We start from the raw sequence: 18,692 nt of genomic DNA on the forward strand, positions 1-18,692 counted from the left end.
CCTCCAGCCACTGCTGGGCTTGCTCCTCAAAGCCGGTGCTGTACTCCTTAGCTTCCGCCATGGTGCTGACCACCAGTGACACCACCTTCTCCCTCATCCTGCTGAGCTCCGCCTGCTCCTCCAAGGTGCGCTGAAGGGATGGGCAGAGCTCTCGGGGATCGGCTCGGGGGACGGGCACCCTCGCCCACCTCCAGCTGAGCCGGAAGCTGCTGCCCACTGTGGACTGACCTTGTAGGTCAGCTCCCCCTTCAGCAGCCGAGGCACGCACACCGCACAGGCATAGAGATCGCTGAGCAGGCTCTCCACCAGCTCCCGGAAGCTGTTGTCATCTCTTGCCTCCAATGAGGGATGGTACCGCACTCTACCATCACGCAGCTCCATTTGCACCTCAAACAACGGGGCCGGGGCTGTGTCACCCTGAAAGAGGTCAGTGCCTTGCGTGGTGTTTCACGTCCCACGCCCCTCCCAGCCCCACAGTCCCACCGCAGCAGAACAAGGTGGGACGCCAGCCTCTCCAGCGCTCGCTGCTTGGGTGCACTGAGGGGCACACAGGGAGCGCCGAGATGGGCACGTTCGGCCACCAAACGCCTGAGAAAGTTAACACCACATCCTGAGCGTGGGCAAAGCAGGGGCACTGCGCTGGGGGAAAAACCTGGACCTACAGCAGGAGCCATGTTGGTGAGCAGCAGCTGCAGATTTGCGCAAAAGTTTGAAGAGGCCATCCAGCACAATTCCATCGATGTATCCCACATAGTCCAGCCAGAGCTGCGAGGACACGTCAGCCTTAAACAGACGTGCATTCTCCTGCAAGCAGGAAAAAAACAAGGAGTGTCTGTCCATAAATCCCCAGCAAACATGCCAGCTCCTAAAGCTGCCCGAGAGCCCTCTCTCACGGTCCCTGTGTGTTTGTCCTCCTTGGCTGTCGCCTGGATCTTGCATCCTTCACTCCTCCCAGCTGTGTAACACCAGAAGCAGCAGCAAAGCCCTCACCCGAGAGGGCAGTGCATTTCTGTAGTCTGGTGCTCAGTGGTCTTTCTCTGGAGCCTTGTCTCAGCTGAGAGTGCAGGATAGCACCCAGGGTTGAGAACACAAAGGGGTCTCTGCTGGGTTCAAAGCACGGCAGCACACGGGCACCAGCCTCCTTGTTAAACCAAGTCTGACTGAACCGAGTCAGGACATGTCTCACCTCCACCATCTTCTGGATCTTTACACCTGTGTCCTTGAGGGCAGCACAGTGTTTGGTTAAGGTCTCTGCCTTCCCAGACAGGTCCAGAAGCGCTGCCTCCTTTTGGTCTTTCCTTCCAAAGATGGGAGTGGCTGAGCAGTCCTGCAGGAAGATGATGACAGGGCTGCTCCGCTCTGCTCGAGAAGGGGAAATCCCCTCAGGAGGTTTTCCAGGAAGGTGCTTTTAAAACAGCTGCAAAAGCTACCTCCATCAGCTGGGCAATGGCTTCTACATTTAACTTTGCTTTCTGGACCCTGGTGTGCCAAGTCACACAAGCACTCTCTCATCTTCTGGATGTAATCCCTGATGCCTGGCAGAAGAGTCACGCCCAAGCTTGACAGATTATGCAGACAGCTCCAAGGCAGCGAGCACAGGTGGAGCAAGCGGGGCGGGGGGCCCTTCAGGGCTGTTCACCCCAGGCAGCGTGCTGCCCACCCCCCGCCTCACCCGCCCCCATGCCTGCAAGGTGGGGGTCCGCACTTTGGAGATGATAGTTGTGGGGACCTGAGGGCAGGCATCACACGGGAGGTGGGCCAGGGCTGGGGATCCCCCAAAATGCACCAAGAGGATCTCTGGGCTCGAGCGGCCAAGGGTGGGTTTGTACCTTCGCGGTAGCAAAAGACGGTGCTCTCCACAGCCTCCAGCTGCCCCCCCAGCAGCGAGAGCTCCACTGGCAGCAGACACAGCTTCACCTAGGGGACAGCGTGTCCGCAGGTGAGTGCTGCAGGCAGAGGACTCTGCTCCGAGCGCTGAGACGTGCTCGCTAGGTCACTGGATTTACAGAGGAATGGGATCCCCACCAACATGGAGCTTGAAGGGCAGAGGAAGCCAGAGTGATGGTGGGAGCCCGAGCTTGTCTTAGCCACGGGATGGGCAGGGACCAGGTTGGGGGGGATGTGGCCGGTGTACCCCAACCCCTCTGGTCTTCCAGGACCTCTTTCATAAGAGCTCCCCAGACAGTTTCAACCTGACCAGTGCCGACAGCACGGAAGAGCAGCCAAGTTGTCTCCCCTTTGAAACCTGCCTCATTGTACCAGCCAACGATGTGTTCCACGTTGTTCACAAACTTTTGGAAGGACTCCTTTTGAGCAAAGAGACTCTCAGCACTGCGCGGGATATCCTTCTTCTGCAGGAATTTCATGTATTTCACCTCCTGCAGAACAGCCACCAGCTGCCAGACACAATGGTCAGAGACAAGGCTCATTAGGAAACCCCGAAACGTGCCACACAGCCTTTGAGAAAGTCAGATTTGGGATCGGTTGAGGGATGGCGGGTGTTCCTCTGCCCCAGGCCAGTGGCCCATGCCAGCACCTACTGTTTCGCTGAAGTTCATGCTGAGAAGGGATGAGACGGAGTCTCTCAGAATCAAGGGCTGCTCCAGACCGAAGTGACAGTCCTGGCCAACTCCGTGCATCCACTCCTCGTAGACCTTCTCACTGTAACCTTGCAGCAGTCCCATCATTTCTTCGTACTGCCCGGACACTTCTTTAGCTTCAGCACTGGCCATCGCACTGCCAAGGTTGTGATAAAGAAGCAGCTGAAGCAGCAGGGCACAGGAGGACCCGTGACGGGCCAGACCCTGCCCAGGATGGGGTGACCTGCACATACGGGTGGCTGATGGCAAACAAGTCCCTGTATGGTCTCTCCAGCTGGTGCTGCAGCTCCAGAGCCCATGCCAGCTGCCCGGCCACCGGTGGCAAGTTTTTGTTGCTAACTTGCCCTGCCCCAGGTGACGGTAGGGAAGTGGTCTGGACTTCAAACAGCACCCTCACGTTCTTCAGCTCAGCGTGGAACATTCTCAGCAGGGCTGAGTAACAGGGAGATACTTCGGCCTTTATCAAAGGTCGTTCCAGCAGGGAGGAGAACATGTGCACTGACTGCGGGAGAAAGAGGTGTTGGCTTCTGTTCTCCACAGCATCACCGGGCCAGCCCGGCGACAACCCCAGGGTCACTCCCAAGCACGGATACGGCGTGCTGGGCTGCAGGCAGTGGGCCTGGGTGCGCCGTGCACAAGAACAGGACCCATTGAGCTGGGGGCACGCCTACCTTCACAGCAGATGCCAGGCGGCTGCAGTCTTCAAAGCCTTGGCGGAAGATGGTGGCCAGCCTCCTGTCCACGTCCTCCATCTTCTTCTGGAATGCTGCAAAGTCTTTGTTCCATTGCTATCGGGAAAAGAAAATTATTGAAGGGAATCGGGTCAGAACAGTAAGTGCTGTAGAACTGGAAGAACTTCTCCACAGTGGGAATGCTCAGCCTGATTCTTCCCAAGATCTCTTGGGTTTCTCCTTGCAGCCCCTTCATCACACCCTCACGGCTCACAAAGGTACAGGTCTAGGACAGACAGAGGCAGGCAGGAACCGTCATCAGAGCGGAGCATGGAGGCTCCTCCTGTCCCCATCCACCCTCCAGCCCACAGGCTCTCTGGCAAGTGCCTGCAGTCCACGCCTGTTCCAAACCCTCTCCAGCCCTACGGGGGGGGCTTTGCTGGTCCTTTGACTGGGGTTTCTCTAAGTCACCCCAGCTGGACTCCCACGCCTGACCCGTGCCACCCCTTCTGCTACAGGTCCCGCAGCAGGGCAGCGGGAGGAAATGGTGGTGGCTCGGTCTGCCCTGTCCCTTCCCACTGGAGCTGCCGCCAGCCCTGGGGCTCTACCATCTCGATGAGGAGGTTGCAGATATTCCGCAGGAGCATGATGACCCGGGCAGGCGAGCTGTAGTACTGGCAGTGAGCAGGGAGGAGGCAGACGGCGCACAGCACCCTGTCCAGGCAGGGCTGCAGCTGCAGGGGCAGAGCCTGGTTAGTGCAGTGCCGTGGTTGCGCTAACGAGGGTTGAGCAGAGCCAGGGTGGAGCCAGTGCCACACACAGCCTTTGGGGCTCAGCCACTGCCTCTACCAGACAAGGAAGCCACACAGTGCCTGGCTATTCTGCCACCTCAAACTTACCTGCAAGTAATTTGCCTGCTCCAACTTTTCCAACAAGATCCGAAGCTGTTGCAGGTGGAGGCCGACGTCCGTGGCTTCCTCCAGGCCTGGGTCAGGGAAGAAATGGTGTTGGAGCAGGGAAGCCTCACTGGAGGAGTGAGAGGCAGCTGCCCACCGCGTTGCCTGGGGATTTACCGGCACTGACATCCCTGAGCAAGCTCTGGAGCATTGGCCAGTAGCAGCTGTTGGCCTTCTCCAGAACTTCAGCCATCTCCATCGCTCGGGGAGAGAGCAGCTGTCAGGGGAGAGGTGGCAGGCTCAGCACCGGGAGCTCAGCTCCAGGGACACACGGCCACTGGCCGCCCATGGGTGAGGTGGTACCTGGTCATTGACGCACTGCAGGGCGACCGTCCTGGTGTGCCAGAACTCGATCTCGGTCCTGGGCAGAGGGTGCAGCCCCTCCAGCAGCGACTGCTCCGAGTCCTTGCTCAGGATGTCTCAGATCTGGTGGGACCACTCCGTGACCATGGTCTCAATGGTGGGCAGCATTGAATTGTCCATGGGCCCCGCCCAGCTGAAAGGCAGCCGGGTTACACTCCAGCACCATGACTGGCCCCGAACCATCCCGGGGGAGCCCCACACACCTGCTTGGAGCAACCTTTGCCAGCATGGAAGCCTGGCATGAGCCTCTCAAAGGCACTTGGCTGCTGAGGGGTGGCTGTGCCCAGGGATGCTCAGGGACCGAGATGGTTTCCCAGCTCCTGTCCCTCCCAAAGGGACTCCTCCCAGTCCCCTTGTGGGTAGCTAGGGCCTGGCGGTCGGAAGATATCGCGCTGTAACGGAAAGATAAGACCCCTCTCTGAATGACCAATAGTATTTAGCCAAGTTTAGCCCAAGATGACCAATAGTGTTTAGGTTAGAATGTAAGCAGACGGAAATGATGTTGTAAACCCAAGACTATATAACACTTTGTTACGAGCTAATAAAAGCCATTTGCCATCCACCACATTGGTGTCCGTGAGCTGATGGCCCGAGCAGCCTGGGGTTGGCCGTTGTGTCGTCCCTGAGATTGGCCGCCACGCCGCACGAGTGGCAACAAGTGGTGCCGAAATCCGGGAGCCGGGACCGGGGAGTCGAATCCCTGGATGTGGTGTCGGGAATCGAGATATCGCCTTGATGGGTGAACGACGGCCGGAGCGGCTGGACCAGCCCAGCGGGGAGGACGCTCCCGGATCCACAAGGAAGATGGGAGCCCTTGTGAAGGTCGTATCGCAGTTACATAGGCAGTGGGGTATTGATTGTAAGCCTAAAGATTTTACTCTCGCTGTTGTGAGGCTTTTACAAATTGGGGTCATTGACCACCCGGTGGATATTCTCCACCCAGAAGTGTGGGATAAATGCACTAAGGCATTAGCCGAGGAGACGATGTCCTCGGGTCGCGGGAAGAACCTTAAGTTGTGGGGAAAAGTGGTACAGGCCCTGCGTAAGGCTATACAAGAGCAGGAGACCTGGAAGGCAGCAAAAGATTGCTTGCTGGCCACCCCGCAATTGGGAGTCGGGGCAGCCACGCACTCTGCACCCCCCAGACATTGGGGATTGTGCAGCGTCAAAAGATTTGCAGGAGGGCGACACGCTCCCTCAATCCCTGAGCCCCGACCCACTTACAGAGGGACAGGAAAGAGCAAAATCCTTCCGGGGTGGGTTGGCGCCGAGGAGGCCAGGGGCGCTGCTGAGAAAGCAGAGTCTGAAAAAGTTTGGGTGAAACCACTGCCCTATGTGCCCCAAGATGGCACGGAACAACAAAGAGAAGGGCGGGGCGAGAATACCTCCGGCGGGAACGGGGAGGAGGTGTTGGGACCACCTGGTGCATGTAAGTGTGAAGGGGAGGAGAACAAGAAGAAGGAGAAGGGGGGTGGAGGAGCCCAACAAAAAGATATTGCGATCCGGAAGTAACGAGTCAGTCGAGTTCTGGCTCCAGATCGGATACCAGCTGGGATGAGTGGCTTGTAACGGATTCAAACTCGGAGGAGGAGGAAGCGAAGGTAGATAATATCAGAAGCCAAAATACCATCATCCAAAATAAACAGTGACCGTGAGAAGGAAAGGTTCCTCTCACGGATTGGAGAAAAATAAAGATTGCGTGTGCTGATTGGGCCCCATCAGCCGCGCTAGCGTTCCCGGTCCGGGTGACGGACGGGGGACAAAGAGTCCATTCCCCTATAAACCCTAAAGATATACAAACGATTGTTAAAGCAATTGCGGACAAAGGACATAATTCGGCCATGGTCTCCACCCTTATAGACGGTGTTTTCGGGGGAGACGACATGCTCCCGTTCGACATAAAACAAACTTGTAGATTGATCTTTGATGGGGCAGGGATGATTGTTTTCAAACAAGAATGGGAGGACAATTGCACGAGGCAACTGGCCCAAGTAACCGGGGCAGATCACCCGTTACACGGCTCTAGCTTGCAGCGGTTGATGGGTACAGACCCAACAATGATCACCCCCCAGGCACAAGCCCAGGGCCTGCGGGCCCATGAAGTTATGACAACTACTCGGGCAGCCAGAGAAGCTATTCGTATGGCCTCTAGAGTTATTACCAAACCATCGCCATGGTCCACTATAAAGCAAAATGAAAGTGAGACCTTCACGCAATTTGTAGACCGCCTCCAAGCAGCGGTCGATTCCTCGAGCCTGCCTGCGGAAGCAAAAGGCCCGGTTGTGGCAGAATGCCTGCGCCAGCAGTGTAACTAAAGAAATCTTACGATCACTGCCAGGGGGATCAAGCATTGCGGACATGATTAAGCATGTCACGAAAGAAGAACATTTAGCCCCAATTCAGGCTGCTGTTTGCGCGGCAATAGCAAATGTAATGGCATGTTTTAAGTGCGGCCAGGCGGGCCACGTTATAGCAAACTGTCCTCACTCGGGTAATCTGTCAATAGCATTCCCCCCGCGTCAAAACCGACCCAAAGGACCGTGTTGGATTTGTAAAAAGATAGGGCATATTGCTAAAGAATGTAGACTCAAGACCCAGGGAAATGGGAGGGGGAGAGGGTACCCGGGCCGCACACAGCCCTCTCCCACCTGGAGCATGGGGCGGCCCAACTATGCCAACCCTGGACGGGGACGGGTGTCCTCGAATCCGCTGCTCTCTCAAGAAGCGACCACCTTTATAACTCAATCGGTAGTCCCACCAAATTTGTCCCTACCTCGGGGACAGCAGGGACCACCCCATGGGGGCGAGACCCCAGGGTGGCCCTTGCTGTAAGGTGTAACAATCTGCCTCTGGTGTGAGGGACCTGTTCTCTTTATAATACTTTAGACAGCACCACTATTAGTGTCCCCTTTTTGATCGATACCGGAGCAGATGTTACAGTTATCCCTGAGAAGGATTGGCCCCCGAATTGGAAATTAGAGGACGCCTCCATGGTGGGTGGAGTCGGGGGATTAACCCAAGCCCGAAAGAGTATGCAATTGGTGGCAATAACGCTTCACACAGAAAAGGGACCAGAGAAAACCATTACTCTTTTTCCATATGTCATGTCAGGAATCCCACCCCTGTTAGGGAGAGATGCTTTAGCCCTATTGAAAGCCAGAATAACAAATTTACCGTGAGGGCCACTGCTGTATACCCACCTCTACCGATTAGGCTGACTTGGAAATCATCCGACCCAGTGTGGGTCGAGCAGTGGCCCCTGTCGAAGCCTCGAATGGATGCTCTTCTCGAGCTAGTTGATCACGAACTGCAACGAGGTCATATAGAGCCTTCCACTAGCCCATGGAACACCCCAGTTTTTGTAATACCCAAACGAACTGGTGAGGGATTTCATCTCCTCCATGATCTGCGTGAAGTAAACAAAAGAATCCAACCAATGGGTCCTGTCCAAACGTTGTTGCCTATGAATTCTATGATACCAGAGGGACAACCTTGTGCCGTCCTTGATATTAAAGACTGTTTCTTTTCGATACCCCTGCATGAGGAAGACAAAGAGCGGTTTGCTTTTTCTATCGTATTCCCAAACAGCCAGCGCCCCAACTTACGCTTCCAATGGAAAGTGCTGCCTCAAGGAATGATCAACTCACCTACCATCTGCCAAATCACAGTAGATCGGGCATTGGCACCGGTTCGGCGCTGTAATCCGACTGCGACTATCATTCAGTACATGGATGATATTTTGATCGCCGCGCCGTCAGGAAATCAGGTGGACCAATTAATATCTACGGTTTCAGAGACTCTAAAAGCAGATGGGTTCGAAATTGCAAGCGCAAAAATTCAAAGAGGACCATGTGTAAGCTTTTTGGGAGTAGGGATCACAAGTTCCTACCTCACCCCCCCCAAATAAAAATCCGGCGGAACATCAAAACGCTCCATGATATGCAACAGTTAGTGGGATCCTTGCAATGGCTCCGCAATATTGTCCTGATCCCTCCCGAGACCATGACCCCTTTGTACTATCTTCTAAAAGGAAAGAACCCATGGGAACAAAAAACTCTGATGGCAGAAGCAATGAACTCTCTCGACTTTATCGAGCAACAGATATCATCAAACACGCTTGCCAGATGGAACCCGGATACACCACTCGATCTATATGTACATTTCACGGAAGGGGGGGGAGTAGGGGCACTAGCCCAGGGTTCCCCTGAAAAAGCTCAACCAATACAGTGGATAGTCCTGGGGAAACCGTCACGTGCATTCTCTCCAGGAGTGGAGTGCCTTGGTAACCTCATCATGAAAGGTAGAAAGCTTGCCCTGAGACACCTAGGCATCGAACCCGCTAAGATATACCTACCCTTCCGCAAACAGCTTCCAACGCAATCAGTAGCGATGTCAAAGCATCTGGCAATAGCCCTTGCTGGATTCGGTGGAGAAGTTCAGTATGCAACAAAACCCCCTTGGACTCAAATGCTGGCGATTGTCGACGTTGACCTTCCACGGAAGGTCATGGACCGGCCACAACCAGGACCAACGGTCTTCACAGATGCATCTTCAACGACCTCAACCGTGGCAGCAGTATGGCAATCGAGAGGAGAATGGCACTGCGTTAAAATGACCGATTGTGCGCTTTCAGTCCAGCAGCTAGAAGCGGCGGCCATAGTACTAGCATGTGGATTGTTCCTGATGGAACACCTTAACATAGTGACTGATTCAATGTTTGCAGCCAAGCTTTGCCTGGCCATGTCGGGGCCCAGCGTATCAACATCCAAAACGGCCCTAATGTTAGAAGAAGCGCTTTTTTCCCGAAAAGGCACCATATCGATCATCCACATCAATAGCCACGACCCAATTAAAGGGTTTTTTCAAACCGGTAACGACAAAAGCAGACGCTGCTGCAAAAGGGTTGTGGACACTAAGAGATGCCCGTCAGCTACATGAGTCTCTTCACATCGGAGCCAAAGCGCTAGCAAAGAGATGCGGGATTTCAGTTACTGACGCGAAACACATAGTAGCCACGTGCCCCCACTGCCAGAAAGCACCACTGTGGTCCAGTGGAGTCAACCCCAGAGGTCTTAAAGCTTCTGAGGTGTGGCAAACAGATTTTACGCTCTGTCAGTTGTTGAAACCTCGAGCATGGCTAGCGGTAACTGTAGATACATATAGTGGAGTGATCGTAGCCACACAACACCTTAAGACCGACTCCAAATTGAGTATCCAACATTGGCTGACAGCCATGGCGTGGCTTGGCGTCCCTAATCAGATTAAAACAGACAATGGCCCAAATTTCATCTCTAAATCAGTCCACGCATTTGCATTGAAATGGGGCATCACCCTAACACATGGCATCCCATATAATAGTACAGGACAGGCCATAGTTGAACGAGCGAATCAAACCCTGAAATCTAAATTAGAGGTACTAGCAAAACCAGAAGGTTTTACTAATGCCATTCCCCCAGGAGACCAAGCACACCTGTTATCAACTGCCCTACTAGCATTGAACCAATTCCCCAGGGGGGAGGAGGTGAATAGCCCTGTCCAAAAACACTGGGCCACTAGAATGTTAGAAGAAGACCCATTAGTCGTAATCAGAAACGAGCTGGGAGAATGGGAAGAGGGATGGAGACTGGTCCTAACAGCAAAATAGTCCCCACGGGAGGGGGCCACGATGCCTTTGTGTGATTTTATTTTTAGGGCTTGTCACCATAAGCCGAGCAGAATTGGATTACCATCACTATCAGCCATTCAAGTGGACTCTACTGGACCGAACAGAGAGTCGAGTGATAAGAGAAAACGTAACCGCAGGTGCTCCGACTTTCACAGTCAAACTTTGTGATATCTTTTCCAACATTGGTTCTTGCCAGAGAGCTCCGGTTCCGTGGGGAACATATTGGTGTCCCAATTCAAACCCGGGAAAAAGTTACTGTCGTAACTATCCACAATACTTGTTTTGTGGATACTGGGGATGTGAGACCATTGTAACAAGCAACAGATGGAAACCGGGAAAAGAGGATGAGTTCCTGCAGGTGAAATATGTGCCAAATGAGTGTATCCATCCAACATATGGGTCCGATGGGATGGTGATTCGAAAGGGTACCTGTAGCCATTTAAATTTAGAGATTCGAAACCCAAAACATGTAGGCTGGGCTGTGGGGAAAATGTGGTCAGTATTCATTCATAACAGTTTCACCAAAGCAGGAAAGTTGATAAAAATTTTTAGAATCCCAATACAAGCGTCTCGAGCCATTGGGCCCAATCCAGTTCTTAACCCACAGACACCCAAGCCTTTAGCACATGACATCACAAAAAGTGCTAAGAATGCAGTCCCCGACAATACCAAAAACAATACCAGCAACAAGGCCCCCAATGACATCAAGACTCTAAGCACTGTCGAAATCAAAATGCCCCCCCTATGGAAACTTTTGAACGCGACGTACCAGATATTGAACTCCACGATTCCGAATATAACAACACATTGCTGGCTTTGCTATGATGTAAAACCCCCCTTTTATGAAGCAATAGGAATACCCTCAGAGCCATGACCAATGAATGGGCCTAATCCTGCACAGTGTCTGTGGAACACCGAAAAAGGGGAAAACCCAGGAATAACAATGCAATTTGTGTCAGGGCAAGGTAGATGTGTCGGCAAAGTACCCCGTGAGAAAAAGCATTTATGCGTAAACGAGGCTTCACTAGAAAACCTACCAAAAGCTGATTGGCTAACTCCCGTCAAAAATACCAAATGGATATGTTCAAAAACTGGAATTACTCCATGTATATCTCTCAAGGTGTTCAGAGACAGCGATGAATACTGTATACAGGTGATGATTGTCCCAAGAGTCATATATCATCCTGAAGAATTCGTATATGATCACCAAACCCCGCTAACCTCTCATTGGATAAAAAAGCGAGAACCATTTACTGCCTTAACCATAGGTACCTTAATGGCCTTAGGAGCAGTAGGGGCAGGGACAGGGATAGCCTCTTTAGTCGAGCAGAACCAGAAGTTTAATTCCCTTCGAGCAGCAGTAGACGAAGACTTAGCTCGAATCGAACAATCGATCAGTGCCTTAGAAAAATCTTTGAGATCATTATCTGAAGTAGTTTTGCAAAATCGTAGAGGATTAGATCTTATGTTCCTCCACCAAGGCGGAGTCTGTGCTGCGTTAGGAGAAGAATGCTGTGTATATGCAGATCACACTGGAGTTGTTAGAGATACCATGGCCAAGCTTAGAGAATGTCTGGAGAAAAGGAAAAAGGAAAGAGAAGCCCAACAAGGATGGTACGAATCATGGTTTAACCATTCACCGTGGTTAACCACCCTGATATCTACCTTGATAGGGCCAATCGCAATGATCCTGGTGGTATTAGTCTTCGGACCCTGTATATTGAACAGACTTGTATCGTTTGTCAAGAGCCGGCTAGAGAAAGTTAACATTATGCTGGTGGAACGTAGACAGTTGCTTTAAAAATGTTTCCATTCAGTGCTACCCCTGATGATTCTTAGTTACCCCAGGTTACACTCCATTGTCAATCTGCACTAGTTCACTGAGCCTTATCTTTTACTTGAGATTTTGATATATTTTCTTTTTAAACTTTTTATACTTTGAACTTTTTATATTTTTTAGCCTATTTTTTAAGCATAGGGAGGGGGGAAATGTGGGTAGCTAGGGCCTGGCAGTCGGAAGATATCACGCTGTAACGGAAAGATAAGACCCCTCTCCGAATGACCAATAGTATTTAGCCAAGTTTAGCCCAAGATGACCAATAGTGTTTAGGTTAGAATGTAAGCAGACGGAAATGATGTTGTAAACCCAAGACTATATAACACTCTGTTACGAGCTAATAAATGCCATTTGCCATCCACCACATTGGTGTCCGTGAGCTGATGGCCCGAGCGGCCTGGGGTTGGCCGTTGTGTCGTCCCTGAGATTGGCCGCCACGCCGCACGAGCGGCAACAGCCCCTGCCAGGCTTTGCTGGTGCCAAGCAGTGCCCGCAGCACCCACCAGTCCAGGACAGTGCTGGAGTCATACCGGCTGTCCAGGTGCTCCGGCAGCACGAGCTCAGCCCTCTCGTCTCCCCCCACAGCCCTCCAACAGCTGCCGTCCACAGCCCTGACAGACACCAGCCCCGACCGCAACCGACACCGTCAACATCTGAAATGCCTCAAACTGCAGGGCTGCCCCCCCACCCCCCCCGCACCCCTGCCCACCCTCCCTCGGTGAGGGCTCTTTCCCTGCACAGCCACCATCCATGAGGTGGATGAATGCACCCTCAGCAAGTTCATGGATGATACTAAACTGGGAGGAAGTGTTGATCTGCTGGAGGGCAGGGAGGCGCTCCAGGGGGACCTGGACAGGCTGGATCCATGGGGTGAGGCCAGTGGGATGAGGTTCAACAAGGCTGAGTGCCGTGTCCTGCACTTGGGACACAACAACCCCGTGCAGCGCTACAGGCGTGGGGAAGAGTGGCTGGAAAGCTGCCTGGTGGAGAAGGACCCAGGCGGTTGGTTGACAGGTGACTGAACATGAGCCAGCAGTAGCTCAGGTGGCAATGAAGGCCAACTGCAGCTTGGAGCAGCAATCGATATGTGTGAGTGTATATTTGAAGGTATCAGTAGCAATGACCTGAGCTCTAGAATAAGGGGTGAATGTTCAGATTTGAGCTAAAGCAGAATTAAGTTTCTAACTTTTCAGGCTCCTCTAAGGAACCTTGTTTTGTGAAGGTTATCCACATGGCTTTTCAGACAGTCTCTTTCTAGAGGGGATAACACTTGGAATTTCCGATTCCCACCAAAGTCATTGCAATGCAGAAAGGCCATTCTTCAGGTTTATTTCCTAGGGAAACCAGGCTTGCATACAGGAGTTGGGAGTCCTCCACCCACGGCACGCTGGGAACTGGTGGTGTTCACTCCATGGCATGCTGGCAACTGGTGTCCTTCACCCCTTGACATTCTTGGAGTTGGACATGGTCACCCAACAGTCGCTTTGGCCTGGCCTCTTGTTCTTACCTGAGTGCTGATGGGTTTGACGGAGAGGACCACATTACAGGGGACTTTGTTCATATTACAGATCCTGAAGCGAGCCTCAGCCTGGTGCCCAACCACAACAATGGTGAAGACAAACCTGTTCTCATCTGTGATGAACACACCCTTGTCTTGCAGTGTCTGCAGGCTCTGGTACAGTTTCTTGTTGCCGCATATTCTATGCTCCTCAAAGATTGACTCGATGTCATCAACGACAAATGCTGCGAGTAAACCAGAGGCAGGACTGAGCACAGAGAAGCCCTTCTGCCCCCTTTTTATCTGAGCCCTGCTGGCCTCTCAGAAGGCTCGATAAGCCCTTTCTGCCTAAGCCACTGCAAACCCAGCCTTAGGTAAGGGAATTAGCTGTGAGGATAGAGCTCAGTCACTGTCTGTCGTAAAGGGTAGGCATTGCTTTTGTCCTTCCAAGCATCGTCCCCGAGCCTTTCCCCACTAGCGGACTTGGAAATAACGGGAACCTCTGAGCATTTCAAGATAGGAATTTAGGGTCAGGGTGCCTCTCTATCCAAGCAGTAAGTTCAGGTCAGTTCAGCAGCAGGTCTGGCTACCGGAACCTGTGGATGAGGCTTACCTGGGAAGCAGGACTCAGCAAACAGGGTATAGGGAATGCCAAGGGGATTGTCCGTGGGGGCTCTGCCTTGGATATCGATGGACAGGTGCTCCTCGCATTTCCCCAGTGTCGCTGCACGGCACTCAACTGTGACTGTCTGCAGGCCCCCAGGAGGGATGGAGCCAAAGCCAGGGTACACAGTGAACATGCCGAGAGTGAAGCGAGTCTGCAGAAAGAACCCCAGGAGAGACTGATGTCCAACAGCTTTACCCTCAGCATCCACAGCAAGGAGCATGCCGCTCCCGGGCCTCCATCTGGGCCCAAGCCCAGTTCCAGGGCAGGGAGGGATGACTCCGTAGCCCAAAGGCAGCCCCAGGATGGAAAGAACAAGGCAGGAGGAGCTCCGGGCCCGTTCTGAGAGGCATAGAGGAAGGACTTTGGGTGGAAAGGGCAAAGGAGGTAGCTAGGATCCTTCAGACTCTATGGGTAAAACAGGAGAGCGGAAAGAGCTGTCAAAAATGATGGGAGAGGAGAGAGGGGATTGGAAATAAGAAAAAGCAAGGTCATCTGATACCTATGGACTGGGGAGTTCAAAGAGGGACATTCTCATCCGTGGCATTCACAGACCTATTTTGGCTAGCAGCTACCAAACACAGGACCTGCTCCCCTCCCCTCCCACAACTCCAGGTCCGAGCCAGAGCACCTCCATCATGCAGACCTTGTCCCATACCGTGGTGATGAGCCCCCCACCTGCGCACAGCAGTGTCCTTTCACACCACCTGCAGCGGCACATGTTGGGGAGCAGGAGCCACCCACTGCAATGACAGGGCCTGCATCCTGTTGCAGCAAGCACTTGCTTTTCTTGGCCAAGACAGCATTTGTCCTTGTGTCTTCACTCATGCAGGACTGGACAGATTGCAGTTGATGTGCACTGAGAGGAGAAAGTAGGAAACCTCCATCATGCTGAGTTCCCCCTGCCTTTCTCTGAGGGCAAAGCCAGCCTTCCTCCCCACGAAGGAAAGCCCTCCTGCTCCTGATGGCTCCCAGAGGGCTGTCTGCAGCACCCATTGCTGTAGCTTACGGATAGGTTGGTGGTTTCACCAGTTTGTCCTACACATGGGGATACCGAGCTGTTCTGCTCACAAGCCAGTGACACAGGCAGACAGTAACCTCGGTCTCCTGGCTGCCTCTCACCCCCAGCCATGCTACAGTGCCTCCTCAGCAGGAAGGGTGGTGCAGGTATTCTCTCACCTTGGCTTTGGTGGCATTCGGCAGATGTGGAATTTAAAGGCCAGGACGCCTTTGTTCTCCAGCGTGAAGGTGCGGGTTTTCCTGGTGCCCTTCAGCACGACACCAAAGTTGATGAGTGAAGCAGGGGAAATGCTGTACTTGCTGCACACAGCTTTTCCTGACACTCTGATCGGGATGACAGCGGCGATCTCATCTCCTTCAGAGATGCTGGGATCAATCACCTGTAGCCAGGAGAGGGGCTGGTAAATACTGCAAAGAGGCCAACCTCTGTCTCTGTCCCCTGACCCCATCCCGGGCCCCCATCAGCTCACCCTCCCTGTTTAAAGCCTCCTCCAGAGCCAGTTTTCAGCTCTACTTTGGAAGCATCGCAAATTGTTTCTGAACAACTTCCTTGTACACATATGAGAGAGGATTCTCCAGCTACAGTCTTCCTTCCAGAAGAGACATGTCCTGCTTACGCTTCCAGGACATGGTATGCCAACAGCGCCTGGCCCAGGCAGCTCACCTGGCACTGCAGGATGGCTTTGTCCTCAATGCTCATTTCCCTCTTAGGGTGGAAGAGCAGATGGACATGCATGGAATCTCCAGAGGAGGCCAGCATGCCCTTCTGCGGGTGGACAGTGAAGTGGGATGCCAAGTCAGGTATGTTGGTATCTGCGGCTTCCAGCTTGAAACTGGGGAGAAAGGGAAGAAACAAAGACATATGCACTTAAAAGTACCAGTGCCACCAGCACAAACAGGACTTTTCAGGGACCATAAAAAACATGAAAGAGTAAGAGTGCAGCTGTGCTCGGGGAATCCCAGATCTTGACACTGAGAGCAGTCACTCACAAATGTTGCAAGCTACTGCTAACAGCGCATTTTTTCATTCCCTCCTTTAAAGAGCCTCATAAAGAGAAATGAGCTGACCCTTGAATGAAGAAAATTAATCTCAGCGGTGAGGGGCTTAAATTTTAGGGTGTCTCTTTCTGGTTCCCGCTCAGCTGTGAAGAAGTGCTGGGGTGGGCCTGGATTCCCTATGATGACACTTGGGACTGGAAAGCCCAGATGCTGTATGTACCCGAACTGTGAGGGTGCCAGCACGGACAGAAGGAGAACGCAGGCCTGGGCAGATGGTGGCACCATGCATTCACAGACCAGGCAGCTGGACCCACCTGTACACAATCTCGTACTTCCCTCTGTTCTTCAGAGTCAGCACTTGCTTTGCCTCACCCAGGACTTTAAGGGCTCCAAAATCCACGTAACCTCTACCTGCAGAAAACCCACGCAGCAAGGTAAGAAATGGTGAATATTTGTGAGCTGCTGTAGACTACACCAGGTGACAAGAGACATCTTTGGAGTTTTCTGGTGGCACAAAATCCTTCTCAGCAAGTTTCCTTTTGTGGAAGTTTTCTCATTCTGCTTTGCTGCCCTGTCTCTTTCTCAGAGAATATCTGAAGGGTTTTGCAGCTAAGGAGCTCAGCTTCCATCTCCTGGCTTCCAAGCACAGACCCATCACCTTTACAAGCTGTGACAAGCCTTCAGGTGTCCCCGGCTGCTTGTTCACATCACTGCCATTTCAAAGCCCCCATATCAGCCTCCACATGGAGTTACATACTACCAAGTTCGAAGGTCCAAGACTCAGGGCTGCCTTTGTGCCCTGACAGCACTTCAGTCCTGGCAGCCTGCAGAATACGTGCGCTATGTACCTGTGCCATGCCTGCGTGCTATCCCGTTCCGTCCCGTCCCATCCCATCCCATCCCATCCCGTCCCATCCCATCCCATCCCATCCCATCCCGTCCCATCCCATCCCATCCCATCCCATCCCATCCCATGTGCTTTGGCTGTCCCTCTGCCAAGGCAGTGCAAGGCACCTGGATTCCTTTGTTCTGGGGGCATCCACTGACCTGTAGAAATGTTGATGTCCAGACCAATGTCATAGGCCTCCACAAAGACTTGGATACTTTCAACTTGAACAATGCCCAGGAGTTTTACTGCATCTGAAACCTGAGGCAGCAGGAAACAAACAGTGCTTAGACCGTTCTCCTAAACCCTTTTGGTAGACAACACATGAGTCCTTGTCTCTGCCGGCTGCTTGCACCATGGCCTCCCCTCCTTGGCAAGCATTTGTGGATTCCTAACCTGTTTCTCTCACAGGCTGATGGTATCCTGCAGTGAGAGTCCCTTGTTGCTAAGGGCCTGGGGAGGCAATGCAGGTACAAAGGCCTCTCCTGAAGGCTCATCCTTTTGCCCTCTTTGCCGGGTGCCTTTCAAGCACAGTCTCCATCCCTAAAGGCACAGGGTTGCCCACCCCCAAGTCCTTCTCACCTCTACTTGGAATGTCTTCTTAATGTCGTCAACCTTTGTGGCCTCGAAACACAAACGCATGCCAAACTCTGAGCAGGGACCAATGATGCCTGCATCCTGCGACACTGAGAAGCCCTCCCCAAGGCCTTCCAGCCCACATATCCACCAGGCCACGGGCAGCGGGGTAGGCTTGTGCAGGACCACGGTCTTGCTGTCCGTCCTGCAGAGACTGGAAGACACACAATAACACCTGCTCGACAATCACGCCAGCCCTGCAACTTGGAGCAGTCCTTCCCACGCCTCTGAAACCCCAGCTGAATGTCTCCTCTCTGTCACAAGTCTCAGAGGTGAGGGCCTGGGCTAAAAGCGTATCTGACAGAAGGCGGATAAGGAGGAGCAACGGGACGGCTCAGTGAAGCAGCACACAAGTCACAAATGCATCAGGATGCCCATGGCACAGCAGTGCTCGGGCTACAAAGCTGTGGCTGTCATGGGATCTCGGAGCCAGCAAAGAACCGTGAGCAAGAGCCTGAGAACTGCTGGAAGGATGTCGCTTTTTCGGCGACATCCATCGGCAGGACGGTGAGCGCTGCGGTGCGGTGGCCATCTGAGGCGGTGGGGCACTGCCCTGAGACGGGAAAAGCCTTGGAAAGCCCAAGCGGGAGCGGGGCGGGCGGCGCTCGGCTCCTGACAGGGGGCAGCGGACGGTCCCGCGCGGGGCCTGACAGGAGGGGGCGGTCCCGGCGGGTCCCGCGGGGGATTTAAACGGTCCCCGGGGAGCGCGGCACCTTAGTACAAAGGGGCAGTTGGAGCGGGCAGGGCGAGCAGGAAGGGCTCAGGGAGAGGCTGGTGGCTGCTCAGGCGGGGCCGTGGGCCATGGTGGCTACCGGGCAGAAGGTTAAAACTGCTCCGGGTGCCGCAGCGAACAGGATGGCTGTTGCCCCCCAGACAGAGCCGCAGTGGGGCCGTGCA

The 18,692-nt window shown here is 53.4% G+C and overlaps 1 protein-coding gene across 1 annotated transcript; it reads right to left on the minus strand.

Annotated features, from left to right (window-relative positions):
* Positions 1-3,783: 3,783 nt before the first annotated feature.
* LOC128850805 (hydrocephalus-inducing protein homolog) lies at positions 3,784-18,292 on the minus strand. The gene is made up of 13 exons (XM_054055821.1): positions 18,237-18,292; positions 17,742-17,940; positions 17,321-17,420; positions 16,588-16,684; positions 15,939-16,107; positions 15,434-15,654; positions 14,999-15,113; positions 14,204-14,408; positions 13,600-13,835; positions 4,531-4,632; positions 4,345-4,444; positions 4,171-4,256; positions 3,784-4,005 (listed from the first exon to the last, which is right to left on the minus strand). The coding sequence occupies exons 1-13, from the start codon at positions 18,290-18,292 to the stop codon at positions 3,784-3,786; spliced, it is 1,908 nt and encodes a 635-aa protein (XP_053911796.1).
* Positions 18,293-18,692: the final 400 nt, after the last annotated feature.

Source organism: Cuculus canorus, unplaced genomic scaffold (genome assembly GCF_017976375.1).
Source record: "Cuculus canorus isolate bCucCan1 unplaced genomic scaffold, bCucCan1.pri scaffold_82_arrow_ctg1, whole genome shotgun sequence".
NCBI classification, from domain to species: Eukaryota; Metazoa; Chordata; class Aves; order Cuculiformes; family Cuculidae; genus Cuculus; species Cuculus canorus.